This window comes from Rhinatrema bivittatum, chromosome 4 (genome assembly GCF_901001135.1).
Source record: "Rhinatrema bivittatum chromosome 4, aRhiBiv1.1, whole genome shotgun sequence".
In the NCBI taxonomy this organism is placed as follows: Eukaryota; Metazoa; Chordata; class Amphibia; order Gymnophiona; family Rhinatrematidae; genus Rhinatrema; species Rhinatrema bivittatum.
The window spans coordinates 475809120-475829368 of record NC_042618.1 but is presented as its reverse complement, the minus strand read 5'-3'; the positions used below and the strand labels follow the sequence as shown (position 1 = coordinate 475829368).

The 20249-nt window shown below is 47.7% G+C and overlaps 2 protein-coding genes across 4 annotated transcripts in view; both read right to left on the bottom strand.

Moving 5' to 3' along the window:
* Positions 1–20249, bottom strand: part of C4H12orf4 (chromosome 4 C12orf4 homolog) — a 188578-nt gene that overhangs the window by 147866 nt on the left and 20463 nt on the right. The gene's annotated exons all lie outside the window — the stretch shown is intronic.
* Positions 7639–20249, bottom strand: part of RMND1 (required for meiotic nuclear division 1 homolog) — a 33435-nt gene continuing 20824 nt past the window's right edge. For all 3 annotated transcript variants that reach the window (XM_029597308.1, XM_029597307.1, XM_029597306.1), the window contains 5 exons: positions 17086–17150; positions 16386–16462; positions 15751–15871; positions 8902–9018; positions 7639–7843 (listed from right to left, as the gene is read on the bottom strand). In XM_029597308.1, the coding sequence (XP_029453168.1) occupies positions 7811–7843; positions 8902–9018; positions 15751–15871; positions 16386–16462; positions 17086–17150 (413 nt within the window). In that variant the 3' untranslated portion in view covers positions 7639–7810. The remainder of the gene's footprint in view (positions 7844–8901; positions 9019–15750; positions 15872–16385; positions 16463–17085; positions 17151–20249) is intronic.

The window sequence follows — 20249 nt, the reverse complement described above, 5'->3', positions numbered from 1 at the left end:
ATATATATATATATTTTAATTTAAACAATTTATATTCCTCTCATCCACAAACCTTAGAGGACAGCAAGGTGCGCATATAATCAGAAACAAAATAAGACATAAAACAACTATGAAATAAACTGCAAATGATGAGAAGACCCAGGGGTCTACGAGCCTCTGAGGGGCCAATACAATAAGACGCACGCTCGAATCGCGCGCCTGATTTCCTAATGCATGCACAGCCACATTCCTGTGCGCCCCAATGCGACATGTAAATGAGAGGCAGCGTAAAAAGGGCGCGCTACGAGAGAATAAGCATCTCTGGGGCTCAAAAAAGGTTATTGCATCGGGTGCTCACAATTGCAGTGGATGCTCAAGACAAGGGTCCGATTTGCTCTCGCTTGCTTTGGTTATTTTGCAGAGGTGCCGATTTCTCACACTGCAGTTTATTATATCAGGCACCCATTGCTACCGGTGTCTAAATTGTGCTTCTTTGTGAGCCAATCAATGTACATTTATTTTTCACTACCGCAAGCAGTAAATTCAAGAGCCGGGGTAATAATACTAAGGAGGACCATATTTTACAATGTTTCTCATGAGCCCTTGACTGCAAGTTGACTTTAACCCACCTCTGGGTCTGGAGTTAAATTTTCTGCATCAAAAAGTGTGCATTGGGTGTCCAGCACTTTCCTGCACTGGGTGGTAATACCTAATGGCTTCATCTCCATGGAATTTGCATGCATTGGGTGCTATCGGGTTTGCATGCGTTCTGGACGCACTAATCTCCTTACCGCATCGGGTGCTAGTCTTGCAAGCCCAGCCAGGCAGAAACCTGTGCACTAGGCTAGGCAGACTTTATTGCATCGGCCCTCAGTGTTTCCTCGCATTCCTTTCCAGCTTCTCTCCCCTCATCCAGAGACCAAAAAAAGCTGGGGAAAGCAGAAGTGGAAATCCCCATTCCCCCCCCCTCCATCAGCGAGGCACGAGCCGCATGGGCCTTCAACATGGCTGCTGGTCCCGCGCTAATGGAGAAAGGCTCCTCAACCCAGTGCATACTCCGCCGCACAAAAGGAGGAGGTGCCAATCTCAGCTTTTGCTTTATTGGGGCTATCAGGTGAACGGATGGCCCTTCCCTGCCGGCAGAACAGTCTGAGGAAAGGCTAACGTGGTTGAGCCACGATCACAATAAACCGCACTTGTGGCAAACAGACTAACAAACCATTCAGACCTCGATGGGAAAGTGAACCCGGCCCCTCCAAATGGTCAGCCACCCCTGAAAACAGGCTGTAGCAAGCTGTCCAGCCGTCCAAATTTAGGTGATTTGGACGGCTGGAGATTAGAAATCTGAGAGAGCTGGCTCTCTCAGATTTCTAATCTTTTCTTCTTCCACTTTCCTTTTTTTTTTTTTTTAAACCTTTATTGCAAATCAAGGCTGGAAAACAGAGGACAAATAAAACAAAATATAAAGAGAATACCACTCTGAGCCTGTAGCTGCCGCAGCAGCCTCGTGAAAGGGAGGGATCTAGACCACCAGATTTATACACCACAGAATTAAGAAGCCAGCATACAAAACAGTCACTGAGCTGGACGAGCTGGGGGTCAATCAACAGCGAAGAATCTACCAGGATCCAAAACCCCTGTGGGAGGAAGGCTCTGAACCCCAATTAAGTCTCCTGATCGCAGAAATGAAAATTGGTTCTTACCTGCTAATTTTCGTTCCTGTAATACCACAGATCAGTCCAGACCAGTGGGTTGTGCATCCCTACCCGCAGGTGGAGTCAGAGAGCAAAACTTTGGACACTGCTACATATACGAGAGTGCCACCTGCAGTCCCTCAGTATTGGCCTGTACCCAAGCCTACAGTAACATAACTAACGTGCGCAAGAGGTTGAACCCAAACGAACAGACAACCTCTTCGCCCCCATGAACAAAATATATATCAGAACCAACTTTAAGAAACTGCTCCATCGAGAATATCTGCAAACAAGGAGCACCATGAAAAACACAGCAAATATCAAGCAAAAGGCAGTCTTTCGGTATCTGAAGAAAAGGGTGGGCCTCTGGACTGATCTGTGGTATTACTGGAACGAAAATTAGCAGGTAGGAACCAATTTTCATTTCCTGAACATACCCAGATCAGTCCAGACCAGTGGGATGTACCCAAGCCACCCTACACTGGGCGGGAGCCCGAAAGACCCGCACGCAGAACACTCTCTCCAAAGGACGACTCCCCAGTCGCGTTAACGTCCAGTCAATGTTTAGTGAAAGTGTGTAGTGAGGACCATACCAACGCCCTATAGATTTCCTGAGGCGACAGGAGTTGACACTCCGCCCAGGACGTAGCCTGGGCCCAGGTGGAATGAGCTCTGAGACCCAAAGGCACTTGTCACCCTCGGCTATGTATGACAAGCAGATAGCTTCCTTAATCCAACGAGAGATGGTCGCCTTAGTCGCCTTGTCCCCCTTTTTTGGGCCCCCAAAAAGGATGAACAAATGATCTGAATGTCGGAAGTCATTAGTAACCCTCCAGATAGCGCAACAAAGCACGTCCAAAAGATGAAGGTCCCTGTCCTGAATGGAGTCCCGAGACCACTGCGGGAATCCTGGAAGCTCCACCATCTGATTGACATGAAAAGCCGAGACCACTTTGGGAATGAAAGACAGAACCGTGCTCAATGATACCCTATCGTCGTAAATCCGAAGAAAGGAGTTGTAACATGACAACGCCTGCAATTCTGAAATCCGACGAGCGAACAAATGGCCACCAAAAACACCTTCTTTAAAGGTCAGATTTTTCAGCAACGTGGAGAGGCTCAAAAGGGGGCTCCGTAAAGAACCCAAAGCACTAGATTCAAACTCCAATCCGGACACAAAAGACAGACGGGAAGACGGAGATGTTTGACCCCTTTGAGAAAATGAGCAATATCTGGGTGAACTGCTATTGAACATCCATTAAACCTTGTCCGCAAGGCACCCAGAGCTGCCAACTGTACCCAAAGGGAATTGAACGCTAAACCCTTAGCGAGCCCCTGCTGCAGAAAATCCAGCACCCGTGGGACATCCACAGCTGACGGATCGCAGGAACGTTGGTGGCACCATGTCTCAAAAAGCTTCCAGACTCTAGAAGTGACTGGGCATCGTGCCAGAAGGAGAGTGGAAATGACCTGTTCGGAATAACATTGCCTCTCAAAAGCCAAGTCGCGAGAGAGAAGTGATCCTCCCGATCCAAAAATATGAGTCCCTGCTGAAGCAGATGCGGTAGATAAGCAAGCTGCAAAGGACCTTCTAGAGCCATGCGAACCAGATCCGAAAACCAAGGGCGACGCGGCCACTCCGGCACCACCAGCACCACCCTTTCCGGATGGAGTTCTATGCGAAGGAGAAGCCGCCCGATGAGGGGCCAGGGAGGGAAGGCCTAAAGAAAAATTCCTGTGGGTCTAAGGCACACCAACGCGTCGTGCCCACCGAGCCCTGCTCTCGCTGATAGCTGAAAAAGCATTCTGTCTTCGTATTCGTCCTGGTTGCCACCAGATCTAACTGTGGCACGCCCCACCTGGCACAAATGAGGTTCCATGCTTCGAGAGACAGCTCCCACTCTCCTGGATCGAGTTGCTGTCTGCTGAGGAAGTCCGCCTGCACATTCTCCACTCCGGCGACATGAGAAACAGCAATCCCCCTGAGCTGACGCTCCGCCCAAGTGAACAGGAGTCGCGCCTCGAGCGCTACTGCGGGACTTCTCATCCCGCCTTGCCGGTTGATGTAAAGCCAGTCGTCGCATTGTCTGAGAACACTCGTACCATTCTGCTCTGGATCCAGGGTAGGAATGCTTGAAGGGCAAGTCGAACAGCTCTTGTCTCGAGTCGATTGATGGACCAGGATCCCTCCGTCGGCGACCAGAGACCTTGGGTGGATTTGTCTGCACATACCGCTCCCCAACTGGACAGGCTGGCCTCGGTGGAGATTATCAGCCAATTCGGAGGGTCCAAGTCCACTCCCCGATCCAGATTGTCGAGCGATAGCCATCACAACAGACTGACTCTGGACTCGGGAAGCAGTGGCATTGGTAGGTGGAATTGTTCCGACACCAGACTCCATCATGACAAAAGTGCACGCTGTAATGGTCGTAAGTGAGCGAATGCCCATGGAACCAAATCCAAGGTGGAAGCCATATAGCCCAGGACTTGCAGATGATGCCTTACTGTGGGATTCTCCCTCAGACACAGGGCATGGATCTGTCCTTGTAACTTCGTCATGCAGTCCGCCGCCAGAAACACTTTGCCGCGCAAGGTATCGAACTGCGCTCCCAAGTAAACCAGTTCTTGGGTGGGTTCCAAGTGACTCTTCTGCACATTGATGACCCACCCGAGCGACCGCAAGGTGATCATCACCATGCGAACCGATCTCTCGCAGTTCTCCTGTGACTTTGCGCGAATCAACCAATCGTCCAGGTATGGGTGGACTAAAATCCCCTCCTTGCGAAGGAAAGCTGCTACACCACCATGACCTTGGTGAACATTCGAGGAGCTGTTGCGAGACCAAATGGGAGGGCTCGAAATTGGAAGTGCTGCCCCAAGACCTTGAAGCGCAGAAACTTCTGGTGGCTCAGCAGGATTGATATTTAGAGATACGCCTCCGTGAGGTCCAGGGACGCTAGAAAATCTCCTTGTCGTACAGCAGCCATTACCACCATCCTCAGGGTTTCCATTCAAAAACGAGGGATCCGAAGACAATGGTTCACCTTCTGCAGATGGAGGATGGGACGAAACGTGCCCTCCTTTGGAACCACAAAGTAAACAGAGTACCATCCCCGCCCCTGTTGCAACTCTGGATCTGGGACGATGACTCTGAGCTCGAGTAGTCATTGCAGGGTTTGCCGCACCGCCTCGCGCTTGCTGTGTGAGACCACGCGGGACTCCATAAAAACCTCCCGAACCGGACGAGAGAACTCCAGAGCGTAGCCGTCTCTGATCACCTCCAGGACCCAGAGGTCTGAGGTAATTCTTGCCCATTCCGCATAAAAGCCTCCGACAGCTTCGACGACGGAATGGGTGCTCATGGCTTCATTGTGCGGGCTTACTGCTTCCTGCACCGAGGCATCCAGAGTCCCTACTGGAGCGGCGGCCTCCGCGAAAAGACTGCTGGTGTCCCAGAGGCTGCTTAGGACCTGAGGGTGCAGAATATCTGCCGGCTCTTAAACGGCGAGAATCCCGAAAACGAGCCTGAGGGGGGAAAACCTTCTTTGAAGATCTTCTATCTTCCAGCAACCTATTGCCCTTGGATTCTCCCAGCAGCTTAATCCAGGTCCTCCCCAAACAGAAGCTTGCCTTTGAAGGGGAGGTTACAAAGCTGGGATTTGGAGGACAAATCCGCTGCCAATTTTGCAGCCAGAGGAGTCGACGCGCTGCCTCCACAGACACCATGCTCCGCACCAGATCATAAAGCGCATCCGCATTATAAGCGATGCCTGCCTCCTAGCGGGCGACCTGCACACACCACCTCCGCCGGCACCGGAAGTGGAAGCAGCCTCTTGAACCCAGCACATACACGCCCTTTGCATAAGGCTAGCGCAAACTGCTGCTCGAAAGCTCAAAGCAGCTACCTCAAAGACCCGCTTCAATTGGATCTCCAGTTTGCGGTCCTGCATGTCTTTCAAAGTGGCAGCACCAGCTACGAGGATAGTGGTCTTCTTCGTGACCGCAGAGACCACCATGTCCACCTTTGGAATCTTCAGCAGGTCCAACACATCTGTTGAAAGAGGATAGAGCTTCATCATAGCCCTGCCCACCTTCAGGCCCGCATCCGGAGCGTCCCACTCCTGGGTCACCAGCTTGTGGACTTTCTTAAGGAGAGGGAAAGACGTTGTTGGTCCCCATATCCCATCGAGGACTGCATTAACTCCCTCATTGAGAAACCTTAAGGCCCAGGATCTCCAACACCTGAGGGATAAGGGGCTGCAGCTCACCCCGCTTAAAAAGGCGGACCACGCTGGGATCATCTCCCTCCGCTGGCGGAAAGTCGTCCCCATCCGGGTCATTCTGATCAATGTCCCCCAGATCAGGGCTCTGATCCGGGTCTGTAGGGTCCGCACCCGGGGCAGGCGCTGTTCTTGCAGCAAGACCTGGATCTTGAAGTCCCCGGGAACTGTCTTCCACCGGGCGAGGCTGCTCGACCGAATGCTGCTGATGCTCTGCGGGCCGATCCTGCTTCACCTGTGGCTCGGACAGGTCTCCATGCCGCCCGGGCCTTTTTAGAGCCACTTGCTTCCGTGCTGGAAAGGCTTGGTGCAAGAGAAGAATAAACTCTGGGGAAAACTCCTCCGGGTCTCCCCCTCCCTCCGGGGTATCCTACGGTACCGGGTCACCAGCCCCCAACGAGAGAACATCCCCCATGGGGGCCAAAATGGGAGGGGAATCATCCTCCGGCGACCCGCAGCACGAAGCACCCCCCCCCCCCCCCCCCCCCCCCCCCCGACGAGCCCTCCATCCCCGTGGAGCAGGCTGAACAAAGAAAGGCCGAATCTAGTGCCTGACCGCGCACTCCACGTGTGCGGCAGGCCGCCGATTTGGAGCGAGGCCCCATGCAGTACCGCGCAGCCAAGTGGTCTTAATCCGCCTCGGGCCGAGACAGCACACGAAAACATTTTAGAGAGGCCTCAGGTGAGGCAGCCATGCTGCCGATTGTGGCGGGCCGTGCTGAAATCTGCCCTGAGGAGAAAAACTACCCCCCTCTCCTCGAGCAGCCCGGAGCCCCGGGAGCTGAGGGAATCAAAGACAAAATGCGCTGACACACTCCCCGATCAGCCGCTAATAAGCAGACCCCCCTGGCACCTACTCCTTATCTTAGGGAGAAAGAAGCCGAGCACAGCTTTTTTTTTTTTTTTTAAACTGCTAGCTTCTTTTTTAGTTCAGGGGTCGAGGAAGCAGCTTCGGAGGCGAGCAAACCAGGAGCCCCTGACCTTCACACATCGAGTCGGAGCGGGCAAAACCTTAGATAGGGGTGCCCAACCTCCCGGACGCCCGGCTTCCACTGAGTGATGGCCCACGAAGGTGCCTAACACCTCAGGAAGCTAACGTAAGCCAAAGAAAAATATATTTCCTAACTATCTAAACTGAAAAACTACTAAGACTGCAGAAGTGCACCTCTACCATCTGCTGGAGTCAGAGAAATACCGAGGGACTGCAGGTGGCACTCTCCTTATGTAGCAGTGCCCAAAGTTCTAATGTTCTCTGACTCCACCTGCTGGTAGGGATGCATAAACCCACTGGTCTGGACTGATCTGGGTATGTTCAGGAACTGCAGGTTTTGTAACATCTACCATCTGCTGGAGTCAGAGAAATACTGAGGGACTGTAGATGGCACTCTTGTATATGTAGCAGTGCCCAAAGTTTTGCTCTCTGGCTCCATCTGCTGGTAGGGATGCACAACCCACTGGTTTGGACTGGTCTGGACTGCTCTGGGTATGTTCAGGAACTGCAGGTTTTGTAACATCTACCATCTGCTGGAGTCAGAGAAATACTGAGGACTGCAGGTGGCACCACAAGATTATGTGGCAGTAAAAGTTTCTCTGTCTCTATCTGCTGGCAGGGATTCATAAACCCAGGAGTCTGGACTGATCTGGATAAGTACAGGGAAATGTATATTATATCTGTCACTTGCACATGTAATTCAAGTTATCGTTTTAATTACTTTTAAATACTTTGATAGCATTTGTGAATTTTACATCCTAATCACATAGATGAGAAAGTGGATTTTCTGCAGTAATTGTGGCTTTTTAGTTGGCTCCAGTCATCAGAACATCACTCTTCCATGGAATACGCAGTTCTGTCAATGGTCAAAAAATAACTCTGGCCAGTTCAAACATCACCTGTGGAATATGTCAGAAGTGACAGTTTTGTTAGTAAATGACACTCATTAACTCCTCATTAATATTATTGCTACATCAGGTCGGGGTCAGGGTAAGCTATTGACACCTAACATGTCGCTGTAAGAGCCACATGTTGCTCACCTTCTTTGTGCATGGTCGGCCCAGTCCAGCTGTGATGCAGCATTCAGTTTGTGTCTACAACAGGGAGGATTCTGCTTTACCAGAATTTGCTCAGACTCTCCTTCGGTGGAGTTATAAGATCTTCCAGAGGAAAAATGCCCTTTCCCCCCCCGACTGCTAACAGTTCTTCCACTGAAACCAAAGCAAATACTCTCTCCCGTCTCTCTTCACATTACATAAGGACTTGCCATACTGGGTTAGACCGAAGGTCCATCAAGCCCAGCATCCTGTTTCCAAGAGTGGCCAAGTCAGGTCACAAGTACCTGGCAGGATCCCAAGAGATAGACACACTTCCCGATCAGCCGCTAATAAGCAGACCCCCCCTGGCAGTGGATTTCAAAAAATATTTACTCTTATTAGTTTTAAATGCATTACCTAATAACTTCATTGTGTGTCCCCTGGTCTTTGTACTTTTCGAAAGAGTACACAATTGACTAACTCGTACCATCCCATTTATTATTTTATATACCTCTCTCGTACCTCCCCTCAGCCGTCTCTTCTCCAAGCTGAAGAGTCCTAACCTCTTTAGTCTTTCTTCATAGGGGAATTGTTCCATCCCCTTTATCATCTTGGTCGCCCTTCTCTGTACCTTTTCTAATTCTGCTGTATCTTTCTTGAGATGTGGTGACCAGGAACTGCACACAGTACTCAAAGTGAGGTCGCACCATGGAGCAATACAGAGGCAGTGTGATATTCTCTGTTTTATTCTCCATTCCTTTCCTAATAATCCCCAGCATTTTATTTGCTTTCTTGGCTGCTGCTGCACACTGAGCTGAAGATAGCAGACTGGTTCTGCTTTGGTGCAACATGCCTTCCTGCGACCGTAGTTTGGGCTGTACCCTAGGCTGAAGGCTGAGAGGAACAGAGAGACATGGTACCTCGATGGTGATAAGTATGACGATCATCCATTCCAGGCGCAGTGCGCGCTTCTCAGTCAGGTGATTGCGCATCAGGTCTGTCAGATCCATGCAGTGCTGTAGTTTTTCATTCATCACCTGCCAAAGAAGAAGATGAGAGCCCTGAGGCTATGCAAGCACCATCTGAAGGTACCAAACAAGGCAAGCATCCCACTCTCATGTGTCTTTATATGCTCATTAATTAGAATTAAGGATCAAAAAAACAAGCTGTATATTAGAATCCAGCTGCCTTCCCAGAATCTCTGGCTTCAGATGCTCACTGAGCAGCAGGGAACCGCCAGTGGGCACCCTGACACATACGTGACTAAGACCCGGTGCAGAACGCACAGGCGTATGTGCGCATCGGCATGCATGATTCCGCGCACAATGTAGGGAGAGCTTGGGCGTTCACCCCGATGATGAAGTCACACACCTACTTAACCTGCCTGAATCTGGACTCTTTGCCTCGGCAAAAGGTTCCTTGGCTTCTTCATGGTCCTTGCCTTGTTCTCTGCCTGCCTGGTTTTGGATTCTTCCTGCTCGCTTCTTGCCTCGACCTCTGATTATTCTGGATTCTGCCTACCCTGGACCAGCTACTGAATTCTCCTTGCTTGCTGCCTGCCTCGACCCCAGGCTGTTGGATCTTGCTTGCCTTCTGTCAGACTCTGCTGCTGCGTTCTTCAGTTCGGCTTGGTTCCTGTCTTCGGCTCGGCCTGGTTCTGGACTTCAGTTCTGCTCCTGTTCCAGCTGTGCATTGTGTAAGCCTTCAGCCTTGTCCTTGCTAATTCTCTGCTTTAGCTTGTCTTTGACAAGCCTTCAGTTGTACGTTCTACCTTCGTACAGAATCATGGACTCGCTCGCCTGCCACTGGTGCATTCGCTGTTCCTGTTTGTCTGCTGCCTCAGTGAAAAGGAGCTTCAGATTTCTGAGATTCTGATCGTCAAGAGTAATTTTCAACAGGACTGCATAGGGTAAAGCCTGTGGGTACATTTTACCTGAAGACGTTTGCCCAAACTTTCAAAGCTGATTTCTGCATGTACATTCGCTGTGAAACCCTGCGGGTGCACTCACAACAATGTGCAGCATAGGCATAACCTTGTGCAGGTGAATTTGCCTATAAAACTTTTGGAAATCAGAATTATGCACGTAAGTCCTTTCCCCACTCTAGCTCTGCCCCCGAAATGCCACCTTACTATGTGTGAATCGTGTTCTGTGCACACCTTTACATGGGTTTATTGAACGTGCCATCAGTGAAAGAGGGTAGGTTATCTCAAATGTGATACTGAGCTTTTTCATTTGTTGCTCCAGTATAGGGGAATAATTTTCCAGTTGAGCTGAGAGAAATGCAGGATGTGAGAGACTTCAGGAAGGGGGTAAAACATCTTTTTCAAGAAGCATATGGTATTAATGAGACGTATTAATTTTATGCAATGTTTATGTTTATTTATTTATTTATTTAAATGATTTATATACCGGAGGTTCCTGTATAGTATACATATCACCCCGGTTTACAAAGAACAGTAACTATCGCTAAAAATATAGCGGTTTACATAGAACATAGAACATAATAAAAGAAGTTTTTACATTGAACAAATCTAAGTAAGCAAAGTTTTTACATTGAATAAATTAATTGAAGCAAATAGTGTATGATATTTAACCGTTAATAAACAAGCAGTTAATAAATCAATGAATAACATGGAAAAATATGAAGTCAATATGAGTATATGTATGTAGTATGTATGAATTCAGCATGTGTAAATTTCTGATTGAATAAAATAATAGATCTGAATAAAACGTTGTGGGCTTGAAAATACTTTTCTTCGTGTTCTTGGCTCTAGGGGAAAGCTTGTTTGAACAGCCAAGTCTTAAGTTTCTTTTTAAATGTAGGGTGGCATGTTTCCAAACGAAGGTCTGGAGGGAGCGAGTTCCAAAGTGATGGGCCAGCTGTGGATAATGCACGTTTCCTCAAAATGGATTTCGCCGGTTGTGTGATTAGTCTGTTTTGATAGGCGCTTCTGGTTGGTTTCACGGATGTGTGTAATCGAATTTGAAATGTTAGGTTGAGAGGTGCGATGTTGTGTAAGGCCTTATGAATCATCATTAAAGATTTGAACTGGATCCTGTATTTAATCGGAAGCCAGTGGAGATGGTGGAGAATAGGGGTGATATGATCTCTTTTTTTGGCATTTGAAAGAATTCTTGCAGAGGCATTCAGGACCATCTGAAGTGGTTTGATGGTACATGCTGGAAGGCCTAGGAGGAGGGAGTTACAGTAATCCAGCTTTGGGAGAATGATGGCTTGTAAGACCATGCGGAAGTCTCTGTAAAGGAGGAGAGGTTTGAGTTTCTTTAATGTTTGAAGTTTAAAGAAACATTCTTTTGTTGTGTTGTTGACGAATTTGTTGAGGCAGAGTTTGCTGTCTAAGATGACTCCCAGGTCTCTAACTTGTTGCGAGGTGGAGAGCCCTGCGGTGTCCGGATGTTGGTTAGTGGTAGAAAGTGAGGAGAGAGTATAGTTTTCCGGTGAAATGATGAGGATTTCAGTTTTGTTTTTGTTTAGAACCAAGTTGATGCTGGTGAGTAGATTGTTGATAGCTAACAGACATTTATTCCAGAATGATATGGCTTTGTGTAGGGAATCTTCTATAGGGATGAGGATTTGAATATCATCCGCGTATAGGTAATGTCTTAGCTTAAGGTTAGTAAGAAGTTGACAGAGTGGGAGCAGATAAATATTGAAAAGGGTCGGGGAGAGGGATGATCCTTGTGGTACCCCCCTTTTGGATTCGATGGTGTGGGACTCTTTGTTATTTATCTTGACCTTGTATGATCTGTTCTCCAAAAATGATTTGAACCAGTTAACATCTACTCCTGTAATACCGATGTCTATTAGGCGTTGCAAGAGGCATGAGTGGTTAACAGTATCAAACGCTGATGAGAGATCCAGGAGAGCGAGGAGGCAAGGTTGGCCCTTTTCTAGGTTGAAAATGATAGTGTCTGATAATGATGTTAATAATGATTCGGTATTCATAGTCTTACGAAAGCCAAATTGGTTTGAGGTGAGGATATTGTTTTCGTCAAGATATTCTGTAAGTTGTTTGTTAACAACTTTCTCCATAACTTTGGCAATCAAAGGGAGGTTTGCTATGGGTCTAAAGTTAGCTGGGTCTGAGGTGGGTAAGTTGGGTTTTTTGAGGAGCGGCTTGAGCATGGCTAACTTGAGTTGGTTCGGGACATGTCCTTGGTTGAAAGAGCAGTTAATAATGTCTGCTAAAGGTTTGGCTATGGTGTTGGTGATAAGACTAAGTTTGTTGGATGGAATATGGTCTGATGGATGGGAGGATGGTTTTATCTTCTTGAGAATGTTCTCTATTTCTAGAGTGGATGTGAGCTCAAAAGTGTTGAGCACTGTTAGTGAAGTGTTGTGTTGATTGACATTTGTGTGCGATGGTTGTTGATCTGTTGGGAGTGGAGGTTGTTGAGTGGTTGAGAGTGGTGTTTGTTGAGCGGGTGAACTCGAAGATTGAGGGGTGAGGTTGATTACGTGTTTTGGATGTGTAGATGGTCCCTTGAGGGGGGCTAGGAGTGAGGTGATTTTGTTGTCGAAGAAGTCTGCCAGTTCGTTTGCTTTATTGAGTGCTTGATCGTCTGGAATGATGGGTGCCGGGGGTTTTGTGAGGGTTGATACATAGGAGAAAAGAGCTCTTGAATCAAAAATGAGGTGGTGGATTTTTTTGGAGAAGAATAGTCTCTTTGTTGTGTTGATGTTGTTTCTGTAAGAGTTAAGGCATGATTTGTAGGTGAGGAGGGTGGTTGAAGATGGGTTTTTTCGCCAATTTTGTTCCTTGCATCTCAGTTCGTGTTTAAGATTTTTTAGCTCCTGTGTGAACCAGGGTCTCCTGTTGTCTTTATTTGGATTTATAGATTTAATTGTCATGGGGCAAATTTGATCTGCAACCTTTTTAGTGATGTTGGTCCATGATGAAGTTGCTGAGTTTATGTCGGATAGGTCAAGGTGCTCAAGTTCCTTGGCCAAGTGTTCACTGAGTTGGTCTCCAGAGCACTGTTTCCTAAGTGATATAGTTATTGGTAGTATGGATTGTGGTGGAAGATCTTTAATTTTTAAAACTGATGATATAATTCTATGGTCTGACCAAGGTATTGGAGTGCAAGTTGGAGTAGTGTGGGTTGTGATACCTTCATTTATGAAGATAAGGTCCAGTGTATGGCCTGCTTTGTGTGTTGGTTCAGTCACTATTTGTCTGAAACCCATATTGTTGAGAGAGGAGAGAAGAGTTTTACAGTTGGTAGAATGAGGTTGAATATCTACGTGCAGATTAAAATCTCCCATGAGGATGGTAGGTTTTCTGGAATTTAGGTGTTTTGCTGTAAGTTCTATGATGGGGGATGGGTCAGCTTCCAGTATTCCGGGGGGAGCATAGATTAGGCCGATCGTCAGATGTTTTGAGTTGAATAGGGCAAATTCAATCTTTGATATGTTATTGGAAGTCTGCAAAGTCAGACCCAGTGTTTTTTTGGCTGCGAGGAGAAGTCCACCTCCTCTTTTTTTGGGTCTGGGAATAGAGAGAACATCGTAATCCTGTATGGGTAGTTGATTGATTAGCGCTGTGTCGGAAGGTTTTAACCAGGTTTCTGTGATAGCACAAATGTCAGGTTTTGTATCGAATAGGTAGTCGTTGAATATATGACTTTTCTTAGCGATTGATTGCGCATTAATCAATGTGAGTGAGAATAGAGTTAGTCCAAGGAATTGAGTGGCTGGTGTCAGCAAAATGGGCCTGAGCCTCTGTTGACGATTGTGATGTGGGGGGGAAGGGGGCTTTGGTGTTCTCCATTTGGAATTGAGGATGATGGGAATTGAGAGGGGGTGCATGTTGGGATGTAAGAGGCTGAAGTGGAAGACTGTAGGAATCGTTATGGTCAGAAAGGAGTGCTAGGTGAATGCTGTCTGAAGAGTGCTGGACGAATGTGGTTTGAAGAGTGCTAGATGGATAATGTTAGAAGAGTGCTGTATGTATGAAGGATGTATGTTGGGCGAGTGCAGTCCGGAGAGTGATGGGCGAGTGCAGTCCGGAGAGTGATGGGCGAGTGCAGTCTGGAGAATGATGGGCGAATGTTAAGCGGAAGCAGACCTGGTGCTATTGGGTGGACGAGTAATGAGATGTTTAAGGTTCCTCTGAGGAGTCTGCTGGCAAGTCTGGTAAAGTCCACGAGCTATCGTTGTGCAATTGGTTTGGATTGTGCAGATCTGAGGCTTGGAGTCTCGGGTGCCACTGTCTGCATGTGGTTTAGTTAGTCAGATCTTTTGGAAGTAGCTGGGGCATGAAGATTAAAGCTGTTATTAAGTGATGTTTGTGCTTTGATTTGTTGGTGCTGATGTTATGTTGTATGAGCTGGACGGTGGGCAGAACAAAGATGGTATGTAATTATAGTATTGGACAAAAGACCAGGATGTAGATTCGGGGCTTCCTCGGGGCTGCGACGAAGGAGCACGACAAAGGGGCATGCCCCTTTGTCTCGCGACGTTCGGCGCGCGACGCCTAGCAGAGGGCTGTTTAAATCCCAGCGGGGCTGGCTCTGATTGGTGGCCGCTGGGTGGTGGGCGGGCCTCGGCGCGGTTTCTCTTTTTTTATTTTGCTTTTAGGTTTCTCAGATCAGCCTGAGCCGGTGCGGTTGCGCGATCGGGGCTGAGTCCGTCCGGGTGGGAGTTTAATTCACTGACCTTCCCCCGACGGGGCTTGGCGCCGATCGCGCAGGCCTACCCCCGATGCAGCGATCAACGTGGATCCAGCGAGGTTTGATGAGCCGAAGAGGAGGAATGGCGCCCGCAGAGCCCTGTTTAAATCCCAGCGGGGCTGGCTCTGATTGGTGGCCGCTGGGTGGTGGGCGGGCCTCGGCGCGGTTTCTCTTTTTTTATTTTGCTTTTAGGTTTCTCAGATCAGCCTGAGCCAGTGCGGTTGCGCGATCGGGGCTGAGTCCGTCCGGGTGGGAGTTTAATTCACTGACCTTCCCCCGACGGGGCTTGGCGCCGATCGCGCAGGCCTACCCCCGATGCAGCGATCAACGTGGATCCAGCGAGGTTTGATGAGCCGAAGAGCAGGGTGTAATATATGGGTGTTGATACTTATCTTTTATGAATGTACTTATGTGATCTGCCTGGTCAAATTTCAAATTTGGAAGTTGTGGAATTTGTTATTTTTAAATAAATAAATAAATAAATAAATAAAACAGACCCCCAAACTGATTTTCAAACAGCAATTTACACACATAAACTAGGGTTCCTATGTTTAAATCTTTTTTATATCCGGCCCTAAGAGCATTAAGAGAGCCAGAAGATAAGCTTGGCCCTCTCCAGCCTCCTACATCTCTACTCTGTAGTAGGAATATGCCTTCGTTAGGCCATTCGTTTCAGTGGTATGCGCGTACCTCGCAGACTTACAGTACACATGTAAAGTGGATAATACGTGCATAACCCATTATGGAAAATACACGGGTACTATCCGATTTATGCATGTACTATAAGTCTGCGAAGCATGCGCATACAGCCGAAACGAATGACCTTACAAATACACATTTCTACTCTGTAGTCATCTGTACCCCAGACCCATGGATCTCTCAGTGCTGCAACCAACCTCGACTGCTCCTCATTTTCCATTCTTCCACCACCTTCCCCTTCCCTGGATCCTGTCTGTGGTTACTGCAGGCTACCCAGACTGTAAGCCCTTTCAGGGAGGGGACTTGCCACGCTCTGTGACTAACACTGAATCTTTCCTATAATTTATTTGCCCTCGCTGAGGAGCACATGCCCACCTTCACCCTGCGGTTAATGCTGAGGAACTGGAGGGTCTTGTCGTAGAGTTGTTCCAGGTGCTCTCTGTCCCAGTAGAAGTCAGGGGTTATCAGCAGATCAGAACTCAGGTTGATGCGGTGCCTGAAAGGGAAGCAAGAATGATGAATTCTGGATCTGCCACAGCCAGGATGCCTCTCTTCCAAGCATTATCAATATTGTTCATGTGATATTTAGGTATCGAGATCTTATTTATTGACCCAATTTCTCCAAGAAACGAGGGGGGAGCTATATTTAAAAAAATAAGAAAAAAACGATTCTGAAAAAGGTTAGAAATGGGCTGAAAAATTGTATGCTCGATCTTGACTGTCAACCCTTCCCTGAACAAATGGCGATGATAAATGAATGAAAGGCAGAAGGGAGAAGAGAGACATGATCTAGGGCTATGAATGATGAGGCTGGATCTGATCCCTAATCTCTCCTTTACATTCCAGTTTGCTAGTTTGGCCCAGCCAAGTCTTGCTGCTGGCAGGGAGAAAGTCTCAGGAGAGAAAACCAAAATTATGTACCTGATTGATTAGCAGATAAAGGAGAGGCACAGGAGCTTTTGAAGGAAAAGATTACGAGCTGTAAAAGCACAGAAAGAAACAGTTTCTACCTTAAAGCAAAAAGTTCCCCAATTTTCTGCATCACATCATCATGTGAGAGTTTCATCTTTTTCCTGGCTTTTAACATCTGCAGAGAAATTCATCAGGCAAACATTATAAAACTGGATCTTATGTCATTAGGAAGGAACGTTCAACTTTCCATTGAAATAATATTTATATTCAGAAAAGAAAAAGATTAATAGAGTAATGCCTCATTGTGGGATAAGTCACAGAGGGAGCGCTGCCTGCAGGGTGTGGGGTCAGAGGGAGCGCTGCTTGCAGGGTGTGGGGTTCTTATTGAGGGGTCACAGGGAGCACTGCCTGCAGGGTGAGGGATTAAGGGGTCTCATTGGGAGGGTAAGTTTTAGGCACAATTCCTAGTTTCCTGTGGCAGCACAGGGGTAGATTTTACAGCAAGGTTCTGAAATATGGCAGCAAATTGGCAAAGATTTGAGTAAACAAACGTTAGTCTTTACTGTGGAATTCCCTCTCTGATGCCCATTACCCTTTCTACTGGAATTCTTTAGTCACAATTTCATTTCGGTTGCGGTCGATATACCTAATTTATAGGTTGCAAATAGGCTCCCATTTGTATGCTTTTATCAATATACTTAGACAAACTGAAGAATATTTATTTTTTATCTTGAAAATGCATCTGCAGAATCCAAGTCTACTTTACAAATACCTAGCTAGCCAAGTAAACACACTTACCTCTGGAATTGACTGGATAGATTCCACAAAATTATCTAGAGATGCTTCCCAGATACCTAATTTTACTGCAATGAAATATGAAAAAAGATATTTCAACTTCTAATTCATGATAAGGAAAATTGGTTCTTACCTGCTAATTTTCGTTTCTGTAGAACCACAGATCAGTCCAGACTCCTGGGTTTTGCCTCCCTGCCAGCAGATGGAGACAGAGAAATTTTCAGAACCACCAGCTTATAACCTGCTGTAGCACCTGCAGACCCTCAGTATTACTATGTACCCAAGCTGAAACCAAGTCAAGAACAGTTCCAAATCAAACTAAGAATACAATATCCCCTGAAAGAGCAGAAGAAAGATGAAATACAAACTGTCAACTATGATACAGAGTTTTACGCCAGACAAAAAAAACAAAACAACACATCTGCCAATCTTTAGATAACAAATAGACTAGACATACAGGATGAGCAGACTCTCCAGACACGGACGGGACTCTGGACTGATCTGTGGTTCTTCAGGAATGAAAATTAGCAGGAAAGAACCAAGTTTCCTTTCCCTGTATGAACCCAGATCAGTCCAGACTCCTGGGATGTACCAAAGCTTCCCTAACATGGGTGGGACTGTGAGAGTCCTGCTTTAAGGTTGTCCTCTCCCAAACTAACAACTTCCAGAGCTTGGACAACTAGTCTATAGTGTCTGGCAAATGTATGCAAAGACTTCCAAGTCGCTGCATGGCAAATTTCCTGTGGAGAACCTAGCTAACACCACCCAGGAGACAGCCTGGGATCGTGTCGAATGAGCTCTCAAGCCCTCTGGGACCGGACGACCGTGACAAATGTAAGCTGCACCAATAGCCTCCTTCAACCATAGAGTAATCATAGCCCTCAAAGCTTTCTGACCCTTCTTTGTACCACTCCACAGCACAAAAAGGTGATCCAACACTCTAAAACTGTTGGCCACCTCCAAGTACCGTAACAAGGCCCAAACGCCTTAACTCTGAAGCATGAGCCGAATCAGACTCTAGAGTCTGAAAGGCCGGAAGCTCCACTGACTGACTCAAGTGGAACGCCGACACCACTTTAGGGAGAAAAGACGGAACCATCCTCAAAGAAAAGCCTGAGTACGAGATCTGCAAAAAAGGTTCCTTGCAGGACAAGGCCTGAATCTCCAAAACCATTCTGGCCGAACAAATAGCCACCAAGAAGACAACCTTCAGAGTGAGATCCTTAATGCTAACTCTCCTAAGGGGCTCGAACGGCGCTGCACACAAGCCCCTAAGGACTAAATTAAGGTTCCAAGATGGATAAACAGTCTGAGAGGGAGGGCGCAAATGCTTTGCTCCCCTAAGAAAACGCACCACATCATGGACCTTGCCTCTAAAGCCGGCCAGGGCGGAGACCTGGACTCTCAGAGGTGAACGATAAGCCCTTAACCAGCCCATTCTACAAAAAAGCCAGAATCTGGGACAACGAGGTTCATTGAGAGTCAATTTCTTTATGAGCGCACCAAGACTCGAAAACCCTCCACACCCTAGCATAAGCCAAGGAGGTGGAGGACTTACGAGCTTGTCACAAAGTGGTGATAACATCCTCTGGCTATCCTCTCTTTCTCAAACGTTCCTGCTCAAAAGCCAAGCCGCTAGACAAAAGCGATCTGCCTGATATAAAAATACGGGACCTTGACAAAGCAGGTTTGGAAGATGTCCCAGCCTCAACGGACCATCCACTGCTAGACTGACCAGATCCGCAAGCCAAGGCTGTCGCGGCCACTCTGGAGCCACCAGAATCACTCTTCCTGGGTGGTTCTCTATCCTTCTGAGTATCTTGCCCACCAGAGGACACAGTGGAAACACATAAATGAGAACGTCGCTTGGCCAAGAAAGAACCAGGGCATCGACCCCCCCCTTCCACTCCTCGCTCTCTCCTGCGACTGAAGAAACGAGGGGCTTTGGCAGGCTGCTGAGTTGCCATTAGACCCATATGAGGAACACCCCATCTGTGTGTAATGAGACCCATCGCTTTGTCAGAGAGCTCCCATTCTGCAGGATCCAACCGCTGACAGCTGAGAAAAAATCGAATTGCACATTGTCAGACCCTGCTATGTGGGAAGCCACTATCACAGCTAGGTGCTGCTTTGCCCAAGACATCAGCTTTTCCACTTCCTGAGCCACTGCTCGATTCTTGGTCACCTCCTCCTTGGTGGTTAATATAGGCTACCATAGTCGCATTGTCGGACAGGATCCTGATCGAGCGACCATGCACAAGAGGTAACAACTTCTGAAGGACCAAATGCACCGCTTGCGTCTCAAGGCAATTGATGGACCACAACGCTTCCTGTGGCAATTGTTGCCCTTGGGCTGACTGGGACTGGCACACTGCTCCCCAGCCAAAGAGACAGGCATCTGTCGTCACGACTATCCATCATGGAACCTCCAAGTCCACTCCATGGCGCAGATGAGTGAGAGAAAGCCTCCAAGACAGACTGGATCGTGCCAGTAAGTGGAAGCAGAAGATGAAACTGCTCCAAAGCTGGATTTCAGCGGGATTCCAGCAGGACAGCAACGTCTGCGGAAGTGGTCTCATATGAGCAAATGCCCAGGGCACAAGTTCTAAGGTAGATGCCATGGAGCTGAGGACCTGCAAGTAATCCCAGACTCTGGGGACCCGGGACTGCAAGAGACTACAGATCTGAGACTGTAACTTGAGTATGTGCTCCTCCAGGAGAAAAAGTTCCCCATGAGGATATCGAAACATGCTCCTAGAAAATTAAGAACTTGTGAAAGGAGAAGATGACTCTTAGATAGGTTCACTACCCAACTTAAGGATTATAAGCAACGTATCACCATCTCCACTGCTTAACTGCATAGGTCCTGCAACTTTGTTTGAATCAGCCAATTATCGAAATGCAGGTGCACCAGAATTCCCTCTCTCCTGAGGGCCGCCACCACCACTACTACCATCACCTTGGTGAAACTCTGTGGAGCTGTTGCTAAACTGAACAGAAGGGCACAAAATTGAAAATGCTCCCCCAGGATCATGAACCTGAGAAACCTTTGATGGTCTGGACAGCTTCCGATGTGCAGGTAGGACTCCGTCAGATCCAAGGACACCAGGAATTCCCCTGTCTGAACTGCTGCGATGACAGGCCGCAAAGTTTCCATTCGAAAACGT